General features: G+C 38.4%; 1 protein-coding gene across 3 annotated transcripts in view; it reads right to left on the minus strand.

Moving 5' to 3' along the window:
• Positions 1–1,429: 1,429 nt before the first annotated feature.
• The window catches only part of fndc5a (fibronectin type III domain containing 5a), a 59,226-nt gene continuing 35,588 nt past the window's right edge, over positions 1,430–25,067 (minus strand). Inside the window, exons 2-6 of one of the 3 annotated variants that reach the window (XR_009067161.1) lie at positions 23,285–23,400; positions 21,881–22,079; positions 19,370–19,459; positions 14,863–15,057; positions 1,430–7,107 (exon numbers count right to left, since the gene is read on the minus strand). Coding sequence is in view for 2 of the 3 variants with exons in the window: in XM_057859542.1 (XP_057715525.1) it covers positions 7,057–7,107; positions 14,924–15,057; positions 19,370–19,459; positions 21,881–22,079; positions 23,285–23,400 (590 nt within the window). In the remaining variant the exon portion in view is untranslated. The remainder of the gene's footprint in view (positions 7,108–14,862; positions 15,058–19,369; positions 19,460–21,880; positions 22,080–23,284; positions 23,401–25,067) is intronic. The other 2 variants (XM_057859543.1, XM_057859542.1) reach the window with 2 other exon arrangements.

The raw sequence follows: 25,067 nt of genomic DNA on the forward strand, positions 1-25,067 counted from the left end.
CTGGATCCAGGGACAACAATAAACAGGTAAAGGATTCCTAAGGAATGGGGACGGCTAACTAAAAAGTTCATTCTTTTAATCAAGTTTGTGAGGCGGGCTGTAGGACAGAAAAAGGTGTGTTCAGGCGCTGTGTAGTGTTATCATCTGTTGGGGAATCGACAGGAGGGTATGTGCATCACTGCTGTCAGGGCAGCGAGAGTTGAGGCCAGCCTTGGTGCAACATGAGTGCTGAGTGTCCAAATCTAAGATGCACAGTCCCTCCGTTATCAGATGTTGCTTGTGGTAGGAGAGTATGTCTTTCCATTGTTCTGGACTGACCATTGTTGGTCAACAGAAGAGCTGATGGTGGGATTTGGTGGTCTGCTTCACCTACCAGAGATGGGCTGGTAGGCGAGATGTCTCAGCCATCCCCTGCTTGTCTCGCTCAGTCAGCCTCAATCTCGCTCAATCAGCTGCATGATGCATGCGTTGGGTCCCCCAGTCAGCACGACTTCACAGGTGGTCGGCTTCTGCAGGCATCGTGTTGTTGTTCTCCTTTATCTGCCTGTTGTCTTGGCTCTGCAAATCTCAATCACTCACACACACACACAGGTGCTTTTGTCTACCTCAACAACTCATACTTCAAATGTATTCTACTTATTTTCTAATTCTGCCTTTTTATATTGTTTCTATACTCGCCAGTGTGGTGGCCAGTATATTTAGTGGTCGTCGCCACCCCTGGCCATGTCCTGGTGGCGTCACTGAAATCCGATGTTGGTGTGATTAGGCAAATGATTGAACGGAGTTTGCAGAATACTGTAGTGTCATATGTGTGTTTTGATATGCACTGTGACCTGTAAGGTCTGTGGTTTTTCCAAGCAAGTCCATTCACTTTTATGAAACATAGGGGGACTCCAATGAAAGGGTAGAATCCTCTAAAGCAAGGGTGCCCAAATCCGGTCCTCGAGAGCACCTATATAGCTTGTTTTCCATGTCTCCTTCCTCTAACACACCTGAATCAAATGATCAGCTCATCAGAAAGCTCTGCAGGGGCCTCATAATGATCCTGATTATTTGATTCAAGTGTGTTTGGAGGAGGAAGACATGAAAAAACAAGCTTGGCCACCCTTGCTCTAAAGGATGATCAGAAGAAACGGACATCACCTGAGTTAATTATGATCTGAATACTTATGTCTAAGTGAGATTTATTTATTTATTTTCTTTCTTAGTTAACCTTTTCTGTCTATATTGGGTGCTGTGCATATTAAAAAAAAACTTAATTCATTGACTGCCATTAGCAGGGCTCGACACCCAATCCATTTGAACTAGGGGGGCTGCACCAAATGAATGCCAGCCCCTCACACTTCAAATGGATTAGATATTTTCCAGTGACAAACTCATTCAATTTACAGAAAAAGATTGAAAAGAGCCACTACTATCATTGCCATTGAAAAAGTTAATGGGTCCAATATACAAATTTAAGGGGGTATAAATACTGTCTGTACCCAGTGTATATACTGCATGTGTGTAGGGCCTATTACTAACAAATGCAATGTCATTGCGCACACACATTTGTTCAGATTCTTACTGTGGGTTCATTCCTTGTTGCTTTTTCAGTAGCACCGCCCTTTGAACCAGTACATTACCTGTAATATTCCCAGTCATTTTTTGGATGTGCACTGAACACTAATATCTGTAGGGGGCGCTCCAGAACCACAGTATATCATTAGAAATGGTCAAAATTGTTCTGCATTTAGGAGCTGAGACAGTTATTTGGAGAAAATATTTGATACTTTTTATTTTAAGCAAACACAATTCCAAACACACAAGATACCTCATAATTGAAGTTGTGTAACCTTGTGCATAATAGTTAATTAAACCATGCTAGCCCTCATTAAGCAACAACTGCTGTACACTTTACACAATAAATATAAATGAGTTGGAGTTAATAAAGCAGTTGATGTTTCTTCACCAAGCTTCTTTTTCCACATTCTCTATCGCAGCTAAAATAGGATGATTTCCCTCAATGGCGAGGTTATTTCCAGGCATGTTTTCAAATTCCTTTAAAAGAAAAAAAAAAAGTTCAATAAACTCACAGCAAGAAGCATGAAAGACCCAAGTGAGCTGACCACATTAAAAGGTTCTGACATCTCAAAAATAGGTCTCACCACAGAGCTTTAAATAGATTATTGAGTCAACACCGTTATTCTTTCTGGTTTAGGAAAATATTTATAGAGATCTATGGTTAACGGGTGTCAAGATACGCAATCTGCTCGAGCCATATACATCAATATTAGCTGAACACGTTTAGACCAGTCTAGAACTTGAATATAAATGAGGGATTTGCATTCTTTAACAGGATCAATGGGCAAATGTTTATCTTCCGATACACATCCTTCATAAAATCACCCATTGTGTAAAACCAAACATGTGGTACTAGTACAACAAAGCTACAATTACAATTGTTATGAGTTAAAATCACATTTTTCCAACAAAGTCATTTTTACCATGGTAAAAAGGATTTCAGGCTAACAATTTTACTTAAATTGATTATAGAGAGTTTCGAATATGAGTTAGTAGCTTCCGACACAAATGTAAGAAGATTTCATTGGTAGGAAAGGAAATTAGAAACATCGGTGAGTACATTGGATATACAATATGGCTGCTGTTCGTACCTGAATGGACGACTATTGAGCACTGTCACTTATAAAGCAATGTAACTCTGCTCCTGTCTGACCATCAGACTCATTTTGCTACTTTATTCTTCCTTCGCAGTATTGGCAAGTTACTTAAATGACTACTTAAAACCTGCAATAATTGTATTGTAATGGCTAGCCTTATGGCTAGCTAATGAGGGTTGTGTGATTAATTGGTGTATTGGGTAAGGATATAGGCTGAAAGCTGTCGGTCATGGTTTTTGTCTCTAATCTCTACAGAATTAAACTTGTGAGTCCCTAGCTACTCAAAAAATCTAGCATTCCCTATATTTAGGACATGTTTAGGACATTTTTTCTTTAACAAAAGATTATTTTCTTACTGAAAATAAGAGAACAATAAACAGATAAGTACTACAAAATCATTATTATTTGTTAGACCTGAACAGTAAATGCAGTGTATCACAAAAGTGAGTACACCCCTTGCATTTCTGCAGATATTTAAGTATATCTTTTCATGGTACAAAACTGACAAAATGACACTTGACACAATAAAAACTAGTCTGTGTGCAGCTTATATGATAGAGTTAATTTATTTTCCCCTTAAAATAACTCAAAATATAGCCATTAATATCCAACCCCCTGGCAACAAAAGATAGTACACCGCATAGAAACTACGTACATCCCTAAATGTCCAAATTGAGTACTGCTTGTCATTTTCCCTCCAAAATGTCATGTGACTCATTTCAGGAGTGCTGTCAGCATTGCTGCAGAGATTGAAGAGGTGGGGGGTCAGCCTGTTAGTGCTCAGACCATACGCCACACTCTACATCAAATTGGTGTGCATGACTGTCACCCCAGGAGGAAGCCTCTTCTGAAGACGGGACACAAGAAAGCCCACCCGTCTTATGAGACCATAGGACATGGTTCCAGTAATCCATGTGCTTTGTTGACATGTCTTCAGCAAACTGTTTGAGGGCTTTCACACTCAATTTGGACATTTAGGGATGTACCGTATTTTTCGGACTATAAGTCACAGTTTTTTTTCCTAGTTTGGCTGGGAGTGCGACGTATACTCAGGAGCGACTTATGTGTGAAATTATTAACACATTATGATATCATTTCACATGTTATTTTGGTGTTTTCGAGTGGCACTGATAGTTTGGTAAACTTGTTAGCATGTTCTTTATGCTATAGTTATCTGAATAACTCTTAATAGCTATGGCCACGTTCGCATTCTGCCTTTGGCAATGTGTGTTCAATTGTATTATTGACTTTTTTATATTGAAATGCATGCTTATAGTTTGTGGCGCTTTCACGCCCACGTGGGGGCGCACTCGCGCTTGTTTACGCGAAGAGGAGCGCTCACACGCCAAAAGAAGATGGACAGCTACACAGCGTCTCTGAGCGCGTGGGCAAGAGAGAGAGACATGGCTGGGAACCTACGGTCTTTGTTTATGCTTGTAAACTATCTCTACAGAGGCAACACCTGTGTGGATCATCTTTTCTGTTGTTGTTGTGTTTTCCACCCGCGATCGGACACTTAGAGCCAGTTGTGTGGTTGTTTGAACGATGTGCTAATGCTAGCGAACGCATGCTAACCGTTTGTTTCATTGCTGTAATAGCATCTAATTATCATTTATTTACGTTGATGCGAACCTGTTTGGTATCGAGGACGACATTGATTCAGCAAATTATACGGACGTCCAGGATCGTCATTTGGGAGTTCAGCTCGCTGTATAGCCAGGACCGAGCCGTAGCGTCCTGGTGAGGACATATTCGCATTTCGTTGTTCACGCACTGTACACTGTACACTTATTCAGCATATTATTCTCTATTGTATTTTTATATCAAATTGCCTTTCAAGATGACATATCTGTTCTATGTGTTGGATTTTATCAAGTAAATTTCCCCCAAAAATGCGACTTATACTCCGGTGCAATTTATATATGTTTTTTTTCCTCTTCGTTGGGCATTTTATGGCTGGTGTGACTTATACTCAGGTGCGACTTGTAGTCCGAAAAATACGGTACGTAGTTTCTATGCGGTGTCCTCACTTTTGTTGCCAGAAGTTTAGATATTAATGGCTATATTTTGAGTTATTTTGAGGGGAAAATAAATTAACTCAATTATATAAGATGCACACAGACTACTTTTCATTGTGTCAAAGTGTCATTTTGTAAGTGTTGTCCCATGAAAAGATATAAATATCTGCAGAAATGCGAGGGGTGTACTCACTTTTGTGATACACTGTAACACAAAAAATAATTCTTTCACTAATAGTACCTCCCTGTAAGGTGAAAGTACACAATTCTATGCGAAGGTCTTAGTCCACTTCTTACATATAATTTTAAGAAGCATTTTAGCATAGTAGTACAGTAAATAGGCGGACAGATAGAGATTAAATGGATGCATGGACAAGGGAGCTGCCAAGGATTTGGCGACCCACATACAAATGAGGGCCCATTCCATTTCACTGTCGGTTATCTTTTGTATTGTAATAATGCCATTGTATCAAAATTAGCTAATCTAATAGTAGCCTGTAAGACTTTTGCACAGTGCTGTAGTTCATGTCCGTATCTGTTAGAACTCATTTCGGGCTCTAGTAATATTAAATGTATTTACACATTAAATATTTTAGCATTAGTCAGCCTGATCCTACAACTGTATAGTTCTGTTTATTGTACACACATTACAAAATCTGACCAAAACAGTATAATGTCAGTATCTGAAATATGCGATTTATGTAAAATAAAGGACTGTCCATCTCACCATCAAAAAAAGTGACTTTTATTATACTGTTGATCAGACTAATCAAACTATCTCCCTACACTAGAAATGATAATTAACGATCCTACTTCCTAAAGACAAAGCTTCGACTTTAAATAACATTTTAATACGCTGAATTCTTAAGTCATGGCTTTATTGTGTATGAAGGCCCTTGCCATACTTAGAAGTTGGCTATTCAAGTGAAATAGTTTTATTGAGTATGAGGAGACATTTTAGACAACTCATGAGCTAAGGCTGGCTGTAGGGTCAGTCTCACTGAATGATAATATGTATTTAACATTTACGGTAACTTCTCTACTAAAAAAAAATGGAACTAGTTCCTATTGATTTTATAATTCAACTTACATGTATGTATTATACCTATTATGACTAAATACTTATTTTGAATTAAAAATATTCATGAGAAGCCCTTACACCTTGATGAAATCTGTTCATCGCAGAATTGTCTGTAATGAACCCATATACGTAATGTTCTTCTCCAACGTTATTACATGAAAGCAAACATCTGAGGCTCGCCATACTTATTCATCACGATGTGCATTTGTCTCAACATTGCATGCCTAGATGTTATATGTGTGATGCTTTTCTACAGAATGGGACCTCATTGCACATGAAGTCCTTGTCTCCATGTGTCAGGGCTTCGAGTAGTTATTGCTCAAGGAATCTTCTCTAATGTCTCTACAAAGGCCACTTCTTTGTAGAACAATCCAAGCTTCTTTTAAAATTCATTATTTAGATCAGGCACACTGGGTCAAGTCCTTTACCCAGAATGCTGAGATATCCATCACCCTAAAAGATAAAAACAGCTCATTCAGGGTGTGGAATGTAAAGAATCACAATCTCTTAAAAAGCACAGATGAGACAAGGAGATGTCAAAAAGGGAAATCTGAACTTCAGATGCGAGCGATTCCTAGGAAGTCTCGTCTATGATTGTTTTTGGACTTGCCCCTCACTCAGTCTGGATTTCCTGAGGGGGGAAAACAAGATCACCAGACATACAGTATATTCCCCAAAGGATGGCAGATCTTTCTGCCTTGATGTGGTGTAAAAAGTACCCAAAAAAGAGAAATGTTCTGGCGGTACACCTTGTAATAAAATTATGCGCCTGACTACTAAATTATTCACCCTCGCTCATAAAAAAATTGGATTACAGAATATTAGGACAAAACAACATCTAGAAGATGGGATTAAATCACACCACAGAGGAATATTTTGACACAGTGGCAACGACCCACAAATGTGTGGTCAAATCACGACCCACTTATAGACAGAGAAGAAAGAGGGAGAGTGGATGAAAAGCTCTCCAGCTCTGTTTATCGACTTTTGTCCTTGGGGGTGCTTTATCAGGAGTCTGTCCACTGCCAGGACCACTTGGCCCTAATCTGTGCCTCCCCCATGGTATGGTGGTTGTTAAACACGGTGGATCTGCTCAACTCTCCCTGCAGTAGCTCCTCAGTGGGTTGTCTTTTCAGGCCAGCCAAGTTGTTCCTGAATCCTCTGAGTCCCACAAGCTTTGCTTCATTGGCAGGCCCACTGCAAAGGAGACTTAAGCGTCTCATCCTGACGAGGAGGTTTGCTTAAAAGGCCTGCCTTTTTGTGAGAACAGCAAGTCTTTAGTGTAAGGAACAGACAGTCACACTTCAATTATGTTGACAGATGGCATCCTATTGTTGTTCTTGGAAAACTGTAGAGAAAAGAAGAGGACAGTATTGTAGATCCCGAAAAGTTCTCTGGAATATAACAATGAGAATGAGGAGGCCTCTGTACTGCATTTATTTTAAATGATAAGTAGGGATGTCACGATCACATGTTTTTGCATGTGAGTCTGAACCACCATATTTTGAGGATCTGCCAAAACCAAGTCCCGATCCGATACCTTGGAAATATATTAAGGAAGAAATTCAACCAAATGTCTGTTTTTCACAACATTTTAACAAAGCTATCCCAACATTATAATGAAAAACTTTTTTCACAAATCCCTTTTTTTTGCAAGTCAGTTGCACGGCACAAAATAAGGTGCAAACAAATTTAAGTTTGTTTCATTAGTGTTAATATAACACTATAGTATATAATATATAATATATACAGTGGCATGAAAAGGTATCATAAGCTTTTGGAATTTCTCACATTTCTGTATGAAATTACCATCAACTGTGATCTGATCTTTGTCAAAATCACACAGATGAAAGATAAGTGTCTTCTTTAACTAAAACCGCCCAAACATTTATAGGTTTTCATATTTTAATGAGGATAGTATGCAAACAATGAGAGAAGGGGTAAATAAGTAAGTGAACCATCACATTTAATATTTTGTACCCCCCCCCCCCCCTCGCTTCCCTCCCTTTGTGGCTTCAACCATACGCTTCCTGTAGCTGCAGATCAGTCTGGCACATGAATCAGGACTAATCTTGGCCCAGTCTTCTCTACAAAACTGCTGTATTTCAGTCAGATTCCTGGGATGTCTGGCATGAATCGCTGTCTTTAGGTCATGCCACAGCATCTCAATGGGGTTCAAGTCTGGATTTTTACTTGGCCACTCCAGAACATGTATTTTGTTCTTCTGAAACCGTTCTGAAGTTGATTTACTTCTGTGTTTTGGATCATTGTCTTGTTGCAGCATCTATCCTCTTTTTAGCTTTAACTGTCTGACAGACGGCCTCAGGTTTTCCTGCAAAACATCCTGATAAACTTTTGAATTCATTCTTCCATTAATGATTGCAAGCTGTCCAGGCCCTGAGGCAGCAAGACAGCCCCAAATAACGATGCTCCCTCCACCATGCTTCATGGTGGGGATGAAGTGTTCCATTTTTCCTCCACGCATGACGTTGTGTGTTACTCCCAAACAATTTGACTTTGGTTTCATCAGTCCACAAAGTATTTTGCCAAAACCTCTGTGGAATGTCCAAGTGCCTTTTTGAGCACATTAAACGAGCAACAATGTTTTTATTTATTTATTATTTTTTTTTTTTTTAGAGAGCAGTGGCTTCTTCCATAGAGTCCCCCCATGAACACCCTTCTTGACCACAGTTTTACATATAGTTTACATATAGATATTCGACTGTGCCAGTGATTTCTGTAAGTCTTTATCAGACACGCTAGGGTTCTTTTTTACCTCTCTGAGTATTCTGCGCTGAACTCTTGGCATCATCCTTGGTGGACGGCCACTCCTTGGGATAGAAGCAACAGTGCCAAACTCTCTCCATTTGTAGGCAACTTCTCTGACTGTTGATAGATGAACATCCAGACTTTTAGAGATGGTTTTGTATCCTTTCCCAGCTTTATACAAATAAACAATCCTTGATCGCAGGTCTTCAGACAGCGCTTTTGACCGAGCCATGATGCACATCAGACAATGCTACTCATCAAGACAATTCTTACCAGGTGTGTGTTTTATAGTGAGCAGGGCAGCTTTAAACCACTCATCAGTGATTGGACACACACCTGACTTAAATTGTTTGGTAAAAATTGGTTTTAATTGTTCTTTAAATCTCCTTAGGCAGAGGGTTCACAGACTTATTTCCCCCCCTTCTGTCATTGTTTGCATACTATCCTCATTAAAATATGAAAAGCTATGAATGTTTGGGTGGTTTTAGTTAAAGCAGACACTGTTTTTACATCTGTGTGATTTTGACAAAGATCAGATCACATTAGATGGGGATTTTATGCAGAAATGTGAGAAATTCCAAAAGGTTCAGATAATTTAATCAATATCCTTATATCTGTAGATTATTTTGTTGCTTATAGCTCTGAACCCATTCACTGCCATTGACAGTTATAGAAAATCATTTTTTAAATAAAACCTACATATTAAATCCATTTCGAATGGGAAGGCTGGTATCAAGAATGATCATGTTTCATTGATATTGACGGCGATAGATGTCCAGTCCAATTATACTGGGGAACAGGCACTGATCAAGCGATCGCTGCCATTCCTCCCAGTCAAAATGGTTTGGATGTCTATTGTTGTCAGTCGCTGCCAATCAGTTAATATTGTGACAAGTTGACAACCAAAAAAACGTTTTTTTTAATAGTGGCATTACATTAATATGTAAGGAAAGGCAAGGCAAATTTATAGGTAATTCAATGTGCTTTACATCACATTAAATCAGCAAGAATCAAAACAAAATATGTCTTAATGTGTTGTACGTCTATAGCCGTCAATGGCAGCCAATTAGATTATTCTTATAAGTTAAAATAGATAAATACATTTGAAATACCCGATATTTTGTTTTTACCTGATTCCAGTACTGAAAATGATGTGATCAGGCCTGATTTCCAATCATGTGATCGGATTAAGCACAAGTTCCTATCACATGTTCGGACTGGGCCCAGTTTCCGATCACATATTCGAATTTAGGACATTTCTAATGAAAAGCTATTTGTTTTGCTTTATTTTTCTGTAATGCATACATTGGTGAAAGCACTTTAGTAGTTCGCATTGAGCCTGAGTCTGTTTGCTACTTGACGCTGAATACTGCACTCAAGCACAAATGGCGCCACGTTGAAGCCATATTTCAATTTAGCCTGAAGCTGATGTTCAGATGACACTGTAAGTGTTTGTCAATGTCAAGTAGACTTTCTGTTACAATTTTTATAGGGTGCTTGATTCCCTCTTAACATCGGAGAACCGAAATGGGACAAGTGACTTTTCCGGAATACATGATTGAAAACGGTCACTTCACTGCAACAACTGAAATAAAGTAGAAAATAAAGTGACAAATGTTGGACTATAATCAGAGGGATTGCTTTATTGAACTTTGTATCACAAACATTAAAACATTTAGCAAGGTATTTTAATAAGTCTACAGCAAAGGCGGAGTTTGACTTTTGTGGGAGGGAGGGCAAAACATGTTGATGACCCCGAAACGCAGTGTCAGCAATAAAATGAACTTACAAGATATACTGTATATATAGTATATCAATATATTGTTGCATATACAGTGGGGAGAACAAGTATTTTTTACACTGACAATGGGAAAACCCATTGGCAGTGTATCAAATACTTGTTCTCCCCACTGTATATACTGTATACAGTGGGGCAAATAAGTATTTAGTCATCCACCAATTGTGCAAGTTCTCCTACTTGAAAAGATTAGAGAGGCCTGTAAATGTCAACATGTGTAAACCTCAACCATGAGAGACAGAATGTGGAAAAAAACAACAGAAAATCACATTGTTTGATTTTTAAAGAATTTATTTCCAAATTAGAGTGGAAAATAAGTATTTGGTCACCTACAAAGAAGCTTTCTGGCTGTCTAATGAGGTCTAACAAGGTCTAACGAGGCTCCAATCGTTACCTATATTTATGGCACCTGTTTTAACTCATCATCGATATAAAAGACACTTGTCCACAACCTCAGTCAGTCACACTCCAAACTCCACTATGGCCAAGACCAAAGAGCTGTCGAAGGACACCAGAGACAAAATTGTAGACCTGCACCAGGCTGGGAAGACTGAATCTGCAATAGGTAAGATGCTTGGTGTAAAGAAATCAACTGTGGGAGCAATTAGTGTCCCCCTGCTGAAGAAAGTACACGTCCAGGCCCATCTGCGGTTCGCGAGAGAGCATTTGGATGATCCAGAAGAGGACTTGGAGAATGTGTTATGGTCAGATGAAACCAAAATAGAACTTTTTGGTAGAAACAAAGGTTCTCGTGTTTGGAGGAGAAAGAATACTGAATTGCATCCGAAGAACACCATACCCACTGTGAAGCATGGGGGTGAAACATCATGCTTTGGGGCTGTTTTTCTGCAAAGGGACCAGGACGACTGATCTGTGTAAAGGAAAGAATGAATGGGGCCATGTATCGAGAGATTTTAAGTGAAAATTTCCTTCCATCAGCAAGGGCATTGAAAATGAGACGTGGCTGGGTCTTTCAGCATGACAATGATCCCAAACACACAGCCAGGGCAACAAAGGAGTGGCTTCGTAAGAAGCATTTAAAGGTCCTGGAGTGGCCTAGCCAGTCTCCAGATCTCAACCCCATAGAAAATCTGTAGAGGGAGTTGAAAGTCCGTGTTGCCCAACGACAGCCCCAAAACATCACTGCTCTAGAGGAGATCTGCATGGAAGAATGGGCCAAAATACCAGCAACAGTGTGTGAAAAGCTTGTGAAGAGTTATAGAAAACGTTTGGTCTCCGTTATTGCCAACAAAGGGTACATAGCAAAGTATTGAGATGAACTTTTGGTATTGACCAAATACTTATTTTCCACCATGATTTGCAAAAAGATTATTTAAAAATCAAACAATGTGATTTATGTTTTTTTCCCCACATTCTGTCTCTCATGGTTGAGGTTTACCCACGTTGACAATTACAGGCCTCTCCAATATTTTCAAGTGGGAGAACTTGCACAATTAGTGGTTGACTAAATACTTATTTGCCCCACTGTATGTATATTGCGGAAAACACAGGCAAGGCTGAAAAAGCAGTTTCTGCTCTTGCACCTCTCTTTAAAATAAACTGCTGTATTTTAAGCCAAAAGAACTGTTGTATTTTAATAGAACAATATGTCAATATGCTGCCATGGCAGATTCATGGCGCATTAAGTCCCCAAACTATTTTTAATTTCCGTTTTACCCTGGAAACCCCCGTTTACAGACGTCACACAACCGTTTTTGTTTCAACCCAGCCATAAAACGAATGTAATTAATTATATTTATTATTCAAAATGTCTGTCATTTTTAGCTTAGAATCATTAATTGATTGTCTAATATTTCATTAAAATAAAAAAGAACTTTAAAAAATCATTCACTCGCATATTTTAAACTTTAAACAAATGACGTCACAATGAAAAAAATGGTGTCTGTAAAAAAGTCACTGATAGCTACCTCATAACTATCGCTTAATTGTATGTTTTTTGTTACCGTCGCATTTTGTCCGATATGTTAGATGGTAAATAATCAATTGAAAAAAAACGTTTAAAAGGGTAAATATATGAAAAAGAAAATCTCAACCACTCCTTGATGTCTGCGATTTGTGCATTGCGACCCTTGTTATATTACCATGTTTCACCCATAAAATAACCCAAAAATCCAGCTGTGGCCATTCACAGCTGTGTCTTGACACTCGGTGATACATGCTACATGGAGTTTTTGGATCGAAACAAGGTAAGAACACGATAAAATCTTGTTAAAGTCATGGCGTCTGTAATTCTGCTCTCGCCTCCAGGTAGGGTTTTTCTGTTTTTTTTTTTTTTTTTTTTTAAATGCCCTCCCGTTCAAATTTTTCTTCCCCCAGAAAATTGAGATTTTAAGCTTTCCAACGATGTATCACGCATGCATATCGGACAATTTTGAAATTTGGCCAAATTGGGGGTCTTAGAGCAGAACTTCAAGTCACCTGAGTGTTTTCTGCCATTTACATCTTGAGACTGTTAGTGTTCAATCCTCGATTCAAGCTCAGTTGCTGTTGAAGCTTTTGAAATCTTAAGTTTAAAGAAATTTCGAATATCCATCTTGCTGCCTCAGTAGTTTTGGCTAAGCAAAGCAAAGGACCGTCTCTAAGAAAAAATATTTTGACCCATTATTAAAATACGTTGTAGGGTTTTTGTTAATTTCATTCATTGCATTCACCTGCCTCCCCTCAGTCACCACGTATGTTTTACAGTGATTACACCGGTCTACAAGTAAGAAAATACTTCCTGGATGAGTGTAGAGAGACTAAATTTGAGTCCCTAAAAAAAGAAAAATGAGGACAAAAGTGTCAATATGCTAGTTTTTGAGGTACAGCATCAGGCCGAAATGGGTATTAATTGAAATGGGAATGGTTATTACTGGGTAAACATATGTACCATAAAAAATGTCTTCCAATTCAGAATATAATCGTGCAGGCAAGAGCTTTGACATAATATGCTGTTTCAATGTAGTGCATAAATACAGGTGTTTTGGAAGTGGACAAAATGCATTAATATAGACACATTCTATAAGAGGTGGCTCACATTGATACATCCATCTCATGTCAAATGTACTTAGCAACTTGTAAAACTGATATTATACAATTAGAACAATATATCTTTGTAATTGAACTTTTAACATTAAATAGCTTAAATACTTTAGCCAACCGGCACGATAATCTTTTATGTTCTAATCAATGTCACAGCAGCAAGTACAATTTATTTTATTTTATTATTATCATTATTTTTTAAATCTCTTAAGCAGATATTTTCCAAAATTTTGTAAACCAGTGTTATTACCATGACCAAGCACAAAGTTTTGAAGCTCAGATATATATTGTTTTAGTTTTTTGATGGGCGGGATGCTAATACAGTTGTCAATTTAGTCGGTTAGCTAGTTAATTTGCGAAATTAGAAGTTAAATTGATTGTGTGGAGACCTATTACATGGCTTCCTGTGGGAATTTACTCAGATTGCATTGTATGGCATGTACTGGTCGAGTCATCATAAAGTGCTGTTATTTTTTGTGAATTTGCAAGTAAACTGTTGACTCTTGTTTCTTCAAGCTCCACAATATGACAAAATTATGTGACAACATTAGAAAACACTCATGTTTTTACTAGATACACCATGCACACGCCTATTGAGCGTGTATAAAGCCCTCTCCAAAAGCTAGAGTCAGGACTCAGTCAACCTAGACTCCAATCAATTTGAGGAGATTGAAATTCAATTAAAAGTGGCCCTGCTTTACTTCAGCAAAGCCCGATATGAACCATCCCTCACACAAAAGGGCTCTCATTATATCTCCAGATAAAATTGGCAACGTTCATGAATAAAGAGTAACAAAAGTGTTTCTCAAAGACCTTTTAGTTATCGATGTAGGATCAGACAGCTCTATGAATGAAAAATTCAGAACTGTTGCTACTAGAAATAGTTGTCCTGTTGAGATGGCTGCAAGCGCACATTGCAGAATGCTCGATGACGTGAAGAAGAACCGTAGAATGCTGCTGCTGATGTCTGCGGCATCAGGGCATTTTACAGACTTTATAACCATTTGTCTGTCAGTTGACGATTAACAGAGAAGGAATTAGGCTCCAGTACAACAACCCAAATGACAAAAATTAAGCAACAGCGAAATGGATTTAACATCACAAAAAATGTCGCTTAGTGTAGCTCCGAATCCTGACATTAACCCAAATGAAATGTTTCCATGTTTTGTTTATTAAAAACATAATGTAGGCTTCTCGTACGTGTGTTATTGCTTTAACAAAACGGTTTATTGTTGTGACAGAAATCTAGAAAATAAAAAGTTTTTTTTTTTTTTTTTTTTTTAATGCCTGGCTGTTACTATGGCCTATTTTTAAACGCTTCCTGCTCACTATGCATCATTACCTCAAGGATGATAGACACATAGTGTAATGTGCAGATGGAGGGTAATAGACATTTTAAGGGAAGTAAGTTTTTGCTTGACATTGAGAAACACTGCATGAGTGTACAAGACTGTTAAGTGGAAAAGATCTAGTCTAGCAGGCGGCACCATTCACCTGCCCGGTGCTGTTGAGGGAGGGGAGGCACCTCGGGGGAAGAAGGGTGGGTGGGTTATACCTTACTGCGCAACAGCCCCCCTGTTGGATGTTCAGGAGTGCTGCACTCTGATGAATTTTTGGCTTTATCCTTGTTGTTGTTGGGCTCATTGTCTTTGATGATGTCATACTGGCGACAGAAAAGGGCTATCACACCTGGAAAGAGGGGCATAAAAATTTCATTGCCATCAAACTTTTAACATTAGTAAATAGATGGAATCTGGTATTGAATGGGCGCCGTTTGTAAAGCAGCACATGCTGGAAATTACGACAACATCTAACAAAATAAAAGCTGGTGGAGCAGCTGGGACTGTCTGTTTGCATTGCTTGAAAATGAATAAAACCTACTCAACGGTAGCAGTCTGCTCTTAGACATGAGTAATTGTGATAATAACAATATATATGTAAAATACATATTTAGGAGAAACTATTTATAGAGCAATTTGTGTGCTCCAGCTTTTATTTGGTTACTTCCGGTCTCCAGTCATGTGAATTTGCATATTAAGCTAAATATTTAGTTCCAACCATTATCAGATTTAGCAGTTAGGATACAGTGCTGCTCAAAAGTTTGTGAACCCCCTCAACATTTTGGAATTTTCTATTATTTCAACCTGATTTCCTAATCAATCAATTCAGTAGTTTTGTTTTGTTTTTTTAACAGTTGTGTTGTCGAGACTAAATTAAAAAGAGTTTTCATCAACTGATGTAGGTGCAAAATTGAACTGTTTGGTCACAACCAAAACCGCCATGTCTGGCGAAAAGTCAACACTGCATACCACCAAAAGAACCTTCTCCCAACAGTGAAGCATGGAGGTGGGAATGTCAAGATCTGGGCTTGCTTTTCATCCTCAGGACCTGGACAACTCCACATAGTGCAGGGAATCATGAATTCTGAGGAATATTGTCAAATCCTAGAACATAACCTGACGCCATCTGTTTTGAAGTTAAAGCTTGGCAGAAGGTGGATCATGCAACATGATAATGATCCAAAGCATTCCAGCAATACAACCAAGGAATGGCTGAAAAAGAAGAAGATTCGTGTTCTGGACTGGCCCAGTCAAAGTCCTGACCTAAATCCCATTGAAATGCTGTGGCGGGACCTGAAGCGAGCAGTTCATGCCAGACGCCCATCAAACCTCTCTCAACTGACTGCGTTCTGCAAGGAAGAATGGGCAAAAATCCCCCAAAGTAGATGTGAGAGGCTGATTAGTCACTACAGAAACCGTTTGGTTGAGGTAATCTCTGCAAAAGGAGGCGCAATATCCTATTAACTGAAGGGGTTCACATACTTTTGCACACATGATACCTGAGTTTTTCTTAAATCAACCACTTTTGTTAAATAAAGAATGACAATATAACTATTTCTTTTGTTTCAGTCCATTATTTGGAATGTCAGTATTGTGGATTTGGGTATAACTTAACATTTAATAAGGTTATTTTAGTTTTTTTTACAAAAAATCTGACCATCGCTGTGGGGTTCACAAACTTTCGAGCAGCACTGTATAGGATATAAATTTAAGATTAAAATTAAATATTTAGTTCTGGATTTAAACACTCAGGTACAAAACTTCGTATTTAAAAATGAGTATTTAAGTTGCCGAATAATGTTGTAAATGTGCAAAAAAAAAGTGACTCAAAAAATTTACACCACGTTTTGAACACTGTGTGGCGCTAAATGTGAGAAAATGTCTTAATTTTCAGCGTGTGACATTTACAAATGGCGCCCCATAGATATTTAACCATTATACTTTTGTTAGTTTAAGATCCTTTTCACTATCAAGGTCGTAGATTTGGTCTCAACATTGGTAGAGGCGATATAACAGCTTAACCTGCATGCACACTTTTTGCTGGGGACTGGACATTAATAAGACAAAAAAGATTTGGTGAACGGGGGTCAGGGCTACATTTCTCACGAATATGAACCTAATTAATTGGTAGGCTAAATGATCAATGCAAAATAAATCTGTATCGATTTAATGAACTATCATTTGTACTGGTTCAGGTGATACACCATTTCGTTCAAACCTTTGCTTTCAAAAACTACTAAAGGGACATTTTGAAAACTTCCAGAATAAATGTCTGGATTTGATTCACAAATTTAATTTTCAATATTTGAAAATAACTTGTATTAACATAAACCATAAATACAAACTTGTTAATAATCTCTTGTCCTTCACCACAAGAGTAATACTGTACATTACTTTATTTAGTTGTCTCTTTCATCTTCTCCAACACTATTTTCAACTTGTGGATCAGTGGGTTGGGCAATTATGGAAAAAAAAATCTAAATTGGGATGAATCAAACTTTTTACCATGATTATGATTAATTTATGATTATCTGTACAATGTCTGCATAGGCTGCAAATGAAAATATTTTAAAATAAATTATGTCTAAAATTAATAAATGAATAAATAAATACACAAATAGGTACAGTGGTACTTCTACATACGAAGTTATTTCGTTCCACAACCTTGTTTGTAAGTCGAAATGGTCGTATGTCGAGCAGGATTTTTCTATAAGAAACACCGCTCGAAAACCTACACTAAATCATTAATAAATACTGCTGGTACTATTGCAAATAGCAATTACACAGCAAAAAAAAAAAAAAAAAATGAATAGAAATCGTAATAATAATATAATAATAATAATATTGTACCTATAATAATGTAACAAATCGTGCGTGGTGTACCTCAACGCACCGCGTGGCTGACGTACCAGAGAGTGGGGGACAACTTTTTACTTTCACTTTTCATGTTCAGCTGCTGCGGACAGTAGGCATTTTGTGTTGCACAAGTTTTGAAATAAATGATTAAAAACCTGACGAAGCTGTCGATTTATTGGTGATGTTACAATAATAATAATTGTCTCCTTAAATTATAAAGACTGGCAAACGGAGGTCGGAGGAGGACCTTCCAATTGATTGGCATTGTACGGCCGTATTGTCAAGCCATTTCACAGACACGCTCATATTTTTCTATCATTTTCATCTTCATTTCAGTGGTAAGCCTCACCTTTCCTTTTTTTTTTTTTTTTTTTTTTTTACCACCTGCGCTAACATTCTTGGAATTCATGTTGATTACTTTCACAAGAAAATCAGCCGTGCATCCGTCTTGCGGGAAAACAAAGACACTGCGGCGCTGCCAAAAATAGTTGTATTTCGGGCATGTCATCGCATGTAGAAACAAATTGCGAGTCAAATTTTACGTCAGATGTCGAAAAGATCGTGTGTTGAAGCGATCGTATGTCGAGGTGCCACTGTGTTTTTTTTTCAAAAGTGTAAAATCACAACATTTAGCCGTCTTTTCTATTAAATCAGGCCGCATTTGTTTTTTTGACTATCAACACTTTCCTGTGAAACACAGAATGGGACCTCTCTCTCTCTAAGCAGATTATTGCACACGTTTTGCTGGTGTATAGTTTCCAGCAGAGTTCACTACATTTTCTCACAGTTTAATTAACGTTAGCAGTAGAAAACATTTACAGGAGGACACGTCTCTCTAAGTAGCTTTCTACTCGAGTTTTGCAGGTTAGCATACAGTTTAATGTTATGCTAAGTCTGGTGCAGGTCGGACTTTCAGTAGCAAAATTAGTGGTGTGTTCCCCACCCCCACAACATTGACGTCTTTTTATATTACTTACTGTAGCTGCTGCTGCTACTGCTGCTGGCCGGAAAAAAAAAAGTCTAATATCGCTCCTCTTTGAAGGGGGCGGAATGTCTTTTTGAGTGTGCATGTGTGCGGGGGTGGGGGAGAGGTCAAGTCATCAGCCAATCAAATGTGCATTGAGGGAAAAAAATGGACCGGCATAAAGGTAGGGTCAATTCTATCCTTGCAAAATACGGGAAGACAATCAAAATTACAAATTTAACTGAACTCATTATATAATGCAAATAACGTTGCTTAAAAGTTGGGGTGGGAACAATTTGAGCTTCCTGAAAAGTTGGTAGTGTTACGCTCCTAACTTCCCTGTGTAAATCTACACCCTTGGAAGAAATGCATTTCTAAATGAGTGGAAGTCATATATAAAACAAAAATATGCAACTTGTCCAGAAGAGTCTACATTGGTGTCTGAACAAAAAACAAACAAACAAACAAACAAAAAAAAATCCCAAAATTCGATTTAAAAGATTTACATCATGTTGAGATAACACAGTCCATGTTTGGAAGACCTTTTGCCTAAACTTGCACTAATTACAAGGAATAAACTACGCCAAAAATATTACTTTAAAATGACCTTTTCTGTACAGAACTGTTTAAATGCAGCACTGTTTCAATTTGTGGGATTAGTATATGCAAATTTTGTTGTTTGTAATAGAGAAAATGATTTTAAAATTTGAACAGAGCAGACAAATCGGCTCCGTGGATATGATTGTTTTTCATTTTTATTTGATTTTTAATTGTTGTGTTTTAATTAGTTTCAGAATAAATCTTGATAAATTCAGAGTACTGTATTTGATATGATCCTCACCTGCCCACATGATAAGCACCACCACAATGATGATGAGCTCCCCTGCTCTCAGCTGGTTGGTCTGGCCCACTTCCTCCATCGTTACTTCGTCTGTGATAGTAAGAAGGCAATATACTTAGATAATTACTCAGGTCGTTTGGGCTCTGCTAAATGCTCGTTATTACTAATATTTAGGGTTGTTTTGCGTGTGTATGTGTAGTAATTAGTAAGATATACTGACGGAGAAAAAAAGCTTGGAAAGACAGTCAAGATTTTCAGCTTTAAGAAATGGCAACTACGGTAGATGTTTTTGAGATGATAGTCTGCAACCTGTTTGCTCCTGGGGTGCCCTTGAGTGCTAAAACCCAATTTTTCGAGCATTACTGATTGTTGTGGAAGTCACAAGCTAGAAATAAAGTTCACCACAGTGCAGGGTGCCGCCTTCACATCCTTTATCAAATGCATTAGGTGACATTTTGAGTCCCCAGCGTGGCAAGCATGCATCCCATGCTCCAGTAGCTTTGAGAAACAAGCAATTCTGCTGATCGATTGGTCTCTGTTGCCCAGTATTAACTAATCAAAGCACAAGTGCCCGAGAGGTGCTGAGCAGCTTGATCAATTTGGCTTTACAAGAACAAACTGGTCAGATTTAACATTGCTAAAGTACAATAACCAAAGGCCACACCTATTCACTTGTTCACGATATACAATAGACCCTGAGTAAGCCAAACGCTAACTCAAGGAAAGAAATACTACTACTAATAACAATACTTTAAGGATTGGAGATGTGAAAAGAACAAACACATATAGTGTATCACAAAAGTGAGTACACCCCTTGCATTTCTGCAGATATTTAAGTATATCTTATCATGGGACAACACCAACAAAATGACACTTTGACACAATGAAAAGTAGTCTATGTGCAGCTTATATAATAGAGGTAATTTATTTTCCCCTCAAAATAACTCAAAATATAGCCATTAATATCTAAACCCCTGGCAACAAAAGTGAGTACACAGCATGGGAACTACGTACATCCCTAAATGTCCAAATTGAGTACTGCTCGTCATTGTCCCTCCAAAATGTCATATGACTCGTTACAGGAGTGCTGTCAGCATTGCTGCAGAGATTGAAGAGGTGGGTGGGGGGGATTCACTCCCACCACCATGCTTGACTGTAGGCATGACACACTTATCTTTGTACTCCTCACCTGGTTGCTGCCACACATACCTGAGACCATCGGAACCAAACAAATTAACCTTCGTCTCATCAGACCATAGGACAGGGTTCCAGTAATACATGTGTTTTGTTGACATGCCTTCAGCAGACTGTTTGCGGGCTTTCTTGCGTACCGTCTTCAGAAGAGGCTTCCTCCTGGGGTGACAGCCTTGCACATTTGATGTAGAGTACGGTGTATGGTCTGAGCACTAACAGGCTGCCCCCCCCAACCTCTTCAATCTCTGCAGCAATGCTGAAACACTCCTGTACCGAGTCATATGACATTTTGGAGGGAAAATGACAAGCAGTACTCAATTTGGACATTCAGGGATGTAGTTTCTAAGGGGTGTACTCACTTTTGTTGCCAGGGGTTTAGATATTAATGGCTATATTTTCAGTTATTTTGAGCGGAAAATAAATTCTATTATAAAAGCTGTTCGCAGACTACTTTTCATTGTGTCAAAGTGTCATTTTGACAGTGTGGTCCCATGAAAATATATACTTAAATGCACAATTAGTGGTTGACTAAGAACTTATTTGCCCCACTGTATATGTGTTTACGGTATGTTTTGCTCTCTGTGTGATGTCAATTAAGAGTCATGTTTATTTGTGAGAAAAAGTCATCAATGTCTAATAAATGAGCTCAAGGCAGTGCAGTAAATGAAACTCAATAGAAAGGAAGAAAAAAAAACAACTTGTTTCAAAACCTGTCCAACTATTGATTTTTACGAATTTGTTTCCTTGCAGCAACAACCCTGAGACAACACTTGGAGAGGTAATTAGGCCTCAGTAGTGGAAAGAGTATATGTTCAATCTTTTGCAGTGATGGTTTCTCTATCTGTATTCCACACGCTTTTGCCACTGTCAAAGAGTTCAAACTCTTTCTGGCCCCACTTTCAGGGAGGAATCCAACAGAGTGTCACACGTGAGATGAGGATGAGGAGGAACCCTGTAGATAAGGCTTCAGCCAAGAGCACATTGATTTACCATCCCTTGCAACGCTGGCTTCCCTGCTCGGCAACTGATAAATGCTGCACCCCCCTTGCGCTCCTTTTCATTTACTGTTTCAGTAGGGCTGGTTGCAAGCAAGTTGGCCTGCGGAGGCACGTCAATGCAGAATGAAGAATACTTCCCCTTGGCTGTGTGGAGCACTCTGTTGTAAAATTTCATTTCACGCTTTGTGTACATATTGATTGTTATTGGTGTTTTAGACATTAAGAGTCAAGAAATGATCAGAAAAACAAGTTCTGGCACAGGAGCAACCACAAAAAAAAAAGCGTTGTACGCATGTGTGTCATGATTCATGTTTTTTACCTTTATTCTTAGAAGCCTGAGTCTCTGCCTCCTTTGGTGTTCGGAAGCGTAAAGGTTCGCTTTGCGGGCTGGTTCCAAACATGCTGATGGATTGGACATGAACAATGTAGTCTGTTTCCTCCTCTAAGTCCCATAATGCACAGGAGTGTGTGGTGGTGTTGACTTCCTGGATGAATCGGAGCATACGCACGTCTTTTTTCTGTCGGTGCATAATACAGGAGAGTATTGACCAAAAAATGGAAGAACACACACCTTCAAAACTAAATTTCACTGCACACTAATGACATACACATTAACTCAAATGAACTAAAGTGGTTACTCACAAAGATAATTGCAACATTTGGGACAATTATCACGAACTCTACTAGGTCTCTGATATTTACTGAATCGTAACTAACTCATTGGCTGCCAATGAAGGCGCTAAATGTCCAATCCATTTTGACTGGGAGGAGCGAATGAACAGTCAAAATGGATTGGACGTTGGGTTAATTAATAATTCTTCTTTGCCTGCTTATGTGCATTTTATACTTACTATACTTTACTGTACTCAATGATGGTGTTATTCTCTCTAAATAACAGGTTTCTAACTCAAGACCCGGGGGACAGATCTGGCCCGCGACATCATTTTATGCGGCCCGCGAGAGAAAATCGTGTAGGTTTCTTCAAGTGTATTTTAAAACTTTCCCAGACCTTTTCAAGAACTCTTAGAACAGATTTTAATGCCGATTCCATGGCAAAATTAAAAAGAAAATAAAGCTAACGCTTAGAATGTCAAAATATTTCTCACTCACTGTCATGCAATGCAGCCAATTATAACATTTGAGGATTTGAAGGCCCACCGGATGAAGTTCAATGGTTTTCTTTTAAGACGTTTTATAAAGATGAGTATATTTGAGACTAAAAACATTGAAAAATTGCAAGCAATTTTTTTGTTCCCAGTTCTCCTTTTACTGGCGTCTCATTTCAAAGCCAGATATCATTCAATTTGTTTTGTAGGAAATAAAATTAGGCGTTCCTTACATTTATATGGTTTAATAATCATGATGGCTCTTTGAGGGAAACCACAACTATAATGTCGCTCGTGTCGAAAATTTGTTTAATGTCCAAATGGTTGTCACTGTAAGTGCCCGCGACTGACTGGCATCCAGTAGTAACCCCTTTACACACTGATAAGCTAGTTTCTGAGAGCAGTCAAGCAACACCTCAACTCCTTTGATCGCTTTCATAACTCATATGAGGGGAAAATAATACTTTGTAAGCAAAATATATGGCAGCAACCTGCAGTGAGAAACACAAACTCCTTTGTATAATGTGTCATTGAGTACAGTATCGTCTTTGATGCATAGTATTGATTTCAACTAAAAGCTATGTGGTCTGCGTTTGTTGTATCTGTGTGTCAATCACCTGCTGTGTGATGGCAAAGCCAATGACAGGGTCTCCCTCTGGGATGTCCCATGTTACCAGAGCAGAGTTAGCTTTCACCGCTTTGATGGTAACATTGACAGGCGGGGACAAGGTATCTGTTAAAAGACAAGCAAAAGTTTTACTTTTCAACTTCTGATAGATAAAATCAAAGCAAAGTTGATATACAGTGGTATGAAAAAAGTATCTGAACCATTTGGAATTTTTCACATTTCTGCATAAAATCTCCATCAAATGTGATCTGATCTTTGTTAAAATAACACAAATCAAAATACAGTGTCTGCTTTAACTAGGCCAAACATTTATAGGTTTTCATATTTAAATGAGGATAGTATGCAAACAATGACAGAAGGGGAGGGGGATAAGCTGGGAAAGGATACAAAACCTTCTCTAAATGTCTGGATGTTCATCAATCGACAGTCAGAGAAGTTGTTTTCAAATGGAGAGAGTTTGGCACTGTTGCTTCTTTCCCAAGGAGTGGCCGTCCACCAAAGATGACGCCAAGAGGTCAGCGCAGAATACTTAGAGAGGTAAAAAAGAACCCAAGAGTCTCTGCTAAAGACTTACAGAAATCACTGGCACAGTCCAATATCTCTTTGCACACATCAACTGTATGTAAAACTATGGCCAAGAATGGTGTCCATGGGAGGACTCCACGGAGGAAGCCACTGCTGTCTACAAAAAAGATTGTTGCTCGTTTAATGTTTGCAAAAAGGCACTTGGACACTCTACAGAAGTTTTGGAAAAGTATTTTGTGGACTGACGAAACCAAAGTTGAATTGTTTGGGAGTAACGCACAACCTCATGTGTGGAGGAAAAATGGAACAGCTCACCAATATTAACACCTCATCCTCACCGTGAAGCATGGTGGAGGGAGCATCATGATTTGGGGCTGTTTCACTGCCTCAGGGCCTGTACAACTTGCAATCATTAATGGAAGAATGCATTCAAAAGTTGATCAGGATGTTTTGCCGGAAAACCTAAGGCCGTCTGTCAAACAGTTGAAGCTAAAAACAGGATGGATGCTGCAAGAAGACAATGATCCAAAACACAGAAGTAAATCAACTTCAAAATAGTTTCAGAAAAACAAAATACACGTTCTGGAGTGGCCAAGTCAAAGTCCAGACTTGAACCTTGAGATGCTGTGGCATGACCTAAAGACAGCGATTCATGTCAGACATCCCAGGAATCTGACTAAACTACAGAATTTTTGTAGAGAAGAAGGAGCCAAGATTAGTCCTGACCGATGTGCCAGACTGATCTACATCTACAGGAAGCATCTGGTTGAAGTTATTGCTGCCATTGGAGGGTTGGAAGGGTGGGGCACAAAATATTAACTGTAATGGTTTTCTTATTTTCCCCCTTTCTGTCATTGTTTGCATACTATCCTCATTAAAATATGAAAATCTATAAATTTTGGGGTGGTTTTAGTTAAAGCAGACACTGGTTTTTCATCTGTGTGATTTTGACAAAGATCAGATCACATTTGATGGTGATTTAATGCAGAAATGTGAGAAATTGCAAAAGGTTCAGATATTTTCTCATACCACTGTATAACCCCCATATCTGCTGTAGAATTGACCACAATTATAATTGTAAACGATATGTGTACAGGATTGCTGAATTGCATAATCATAATTTAAAGACAGTATTTAGGTATAAAAATAATGGCCTGATTCATGGTATTTGGTAAATGTGTGTTTTAAATGATTCAAATAAACTTAAAAGCACACCGACATCCAACATAATTAACCTAAAAATCACT

The sequence above is a fragment of the Corythoichthys intestinalis genome, chromosome 15 (assembly GCF_030265065.1).
Source record: "Corythoichthys intestinalis isolate RoL2023-P3 chromosome 15, ASM3026506v1, whole genome shotgun sequence".
In the NCBI taxonomy this organism is placed as follows: domain Eukaryota; kingdom Metazoa; phylum Chordata; class Actinopteri; order Syngnathiformes; family Syngnathidae; genus Corythoichthys; species Corythoichthys intestinalis.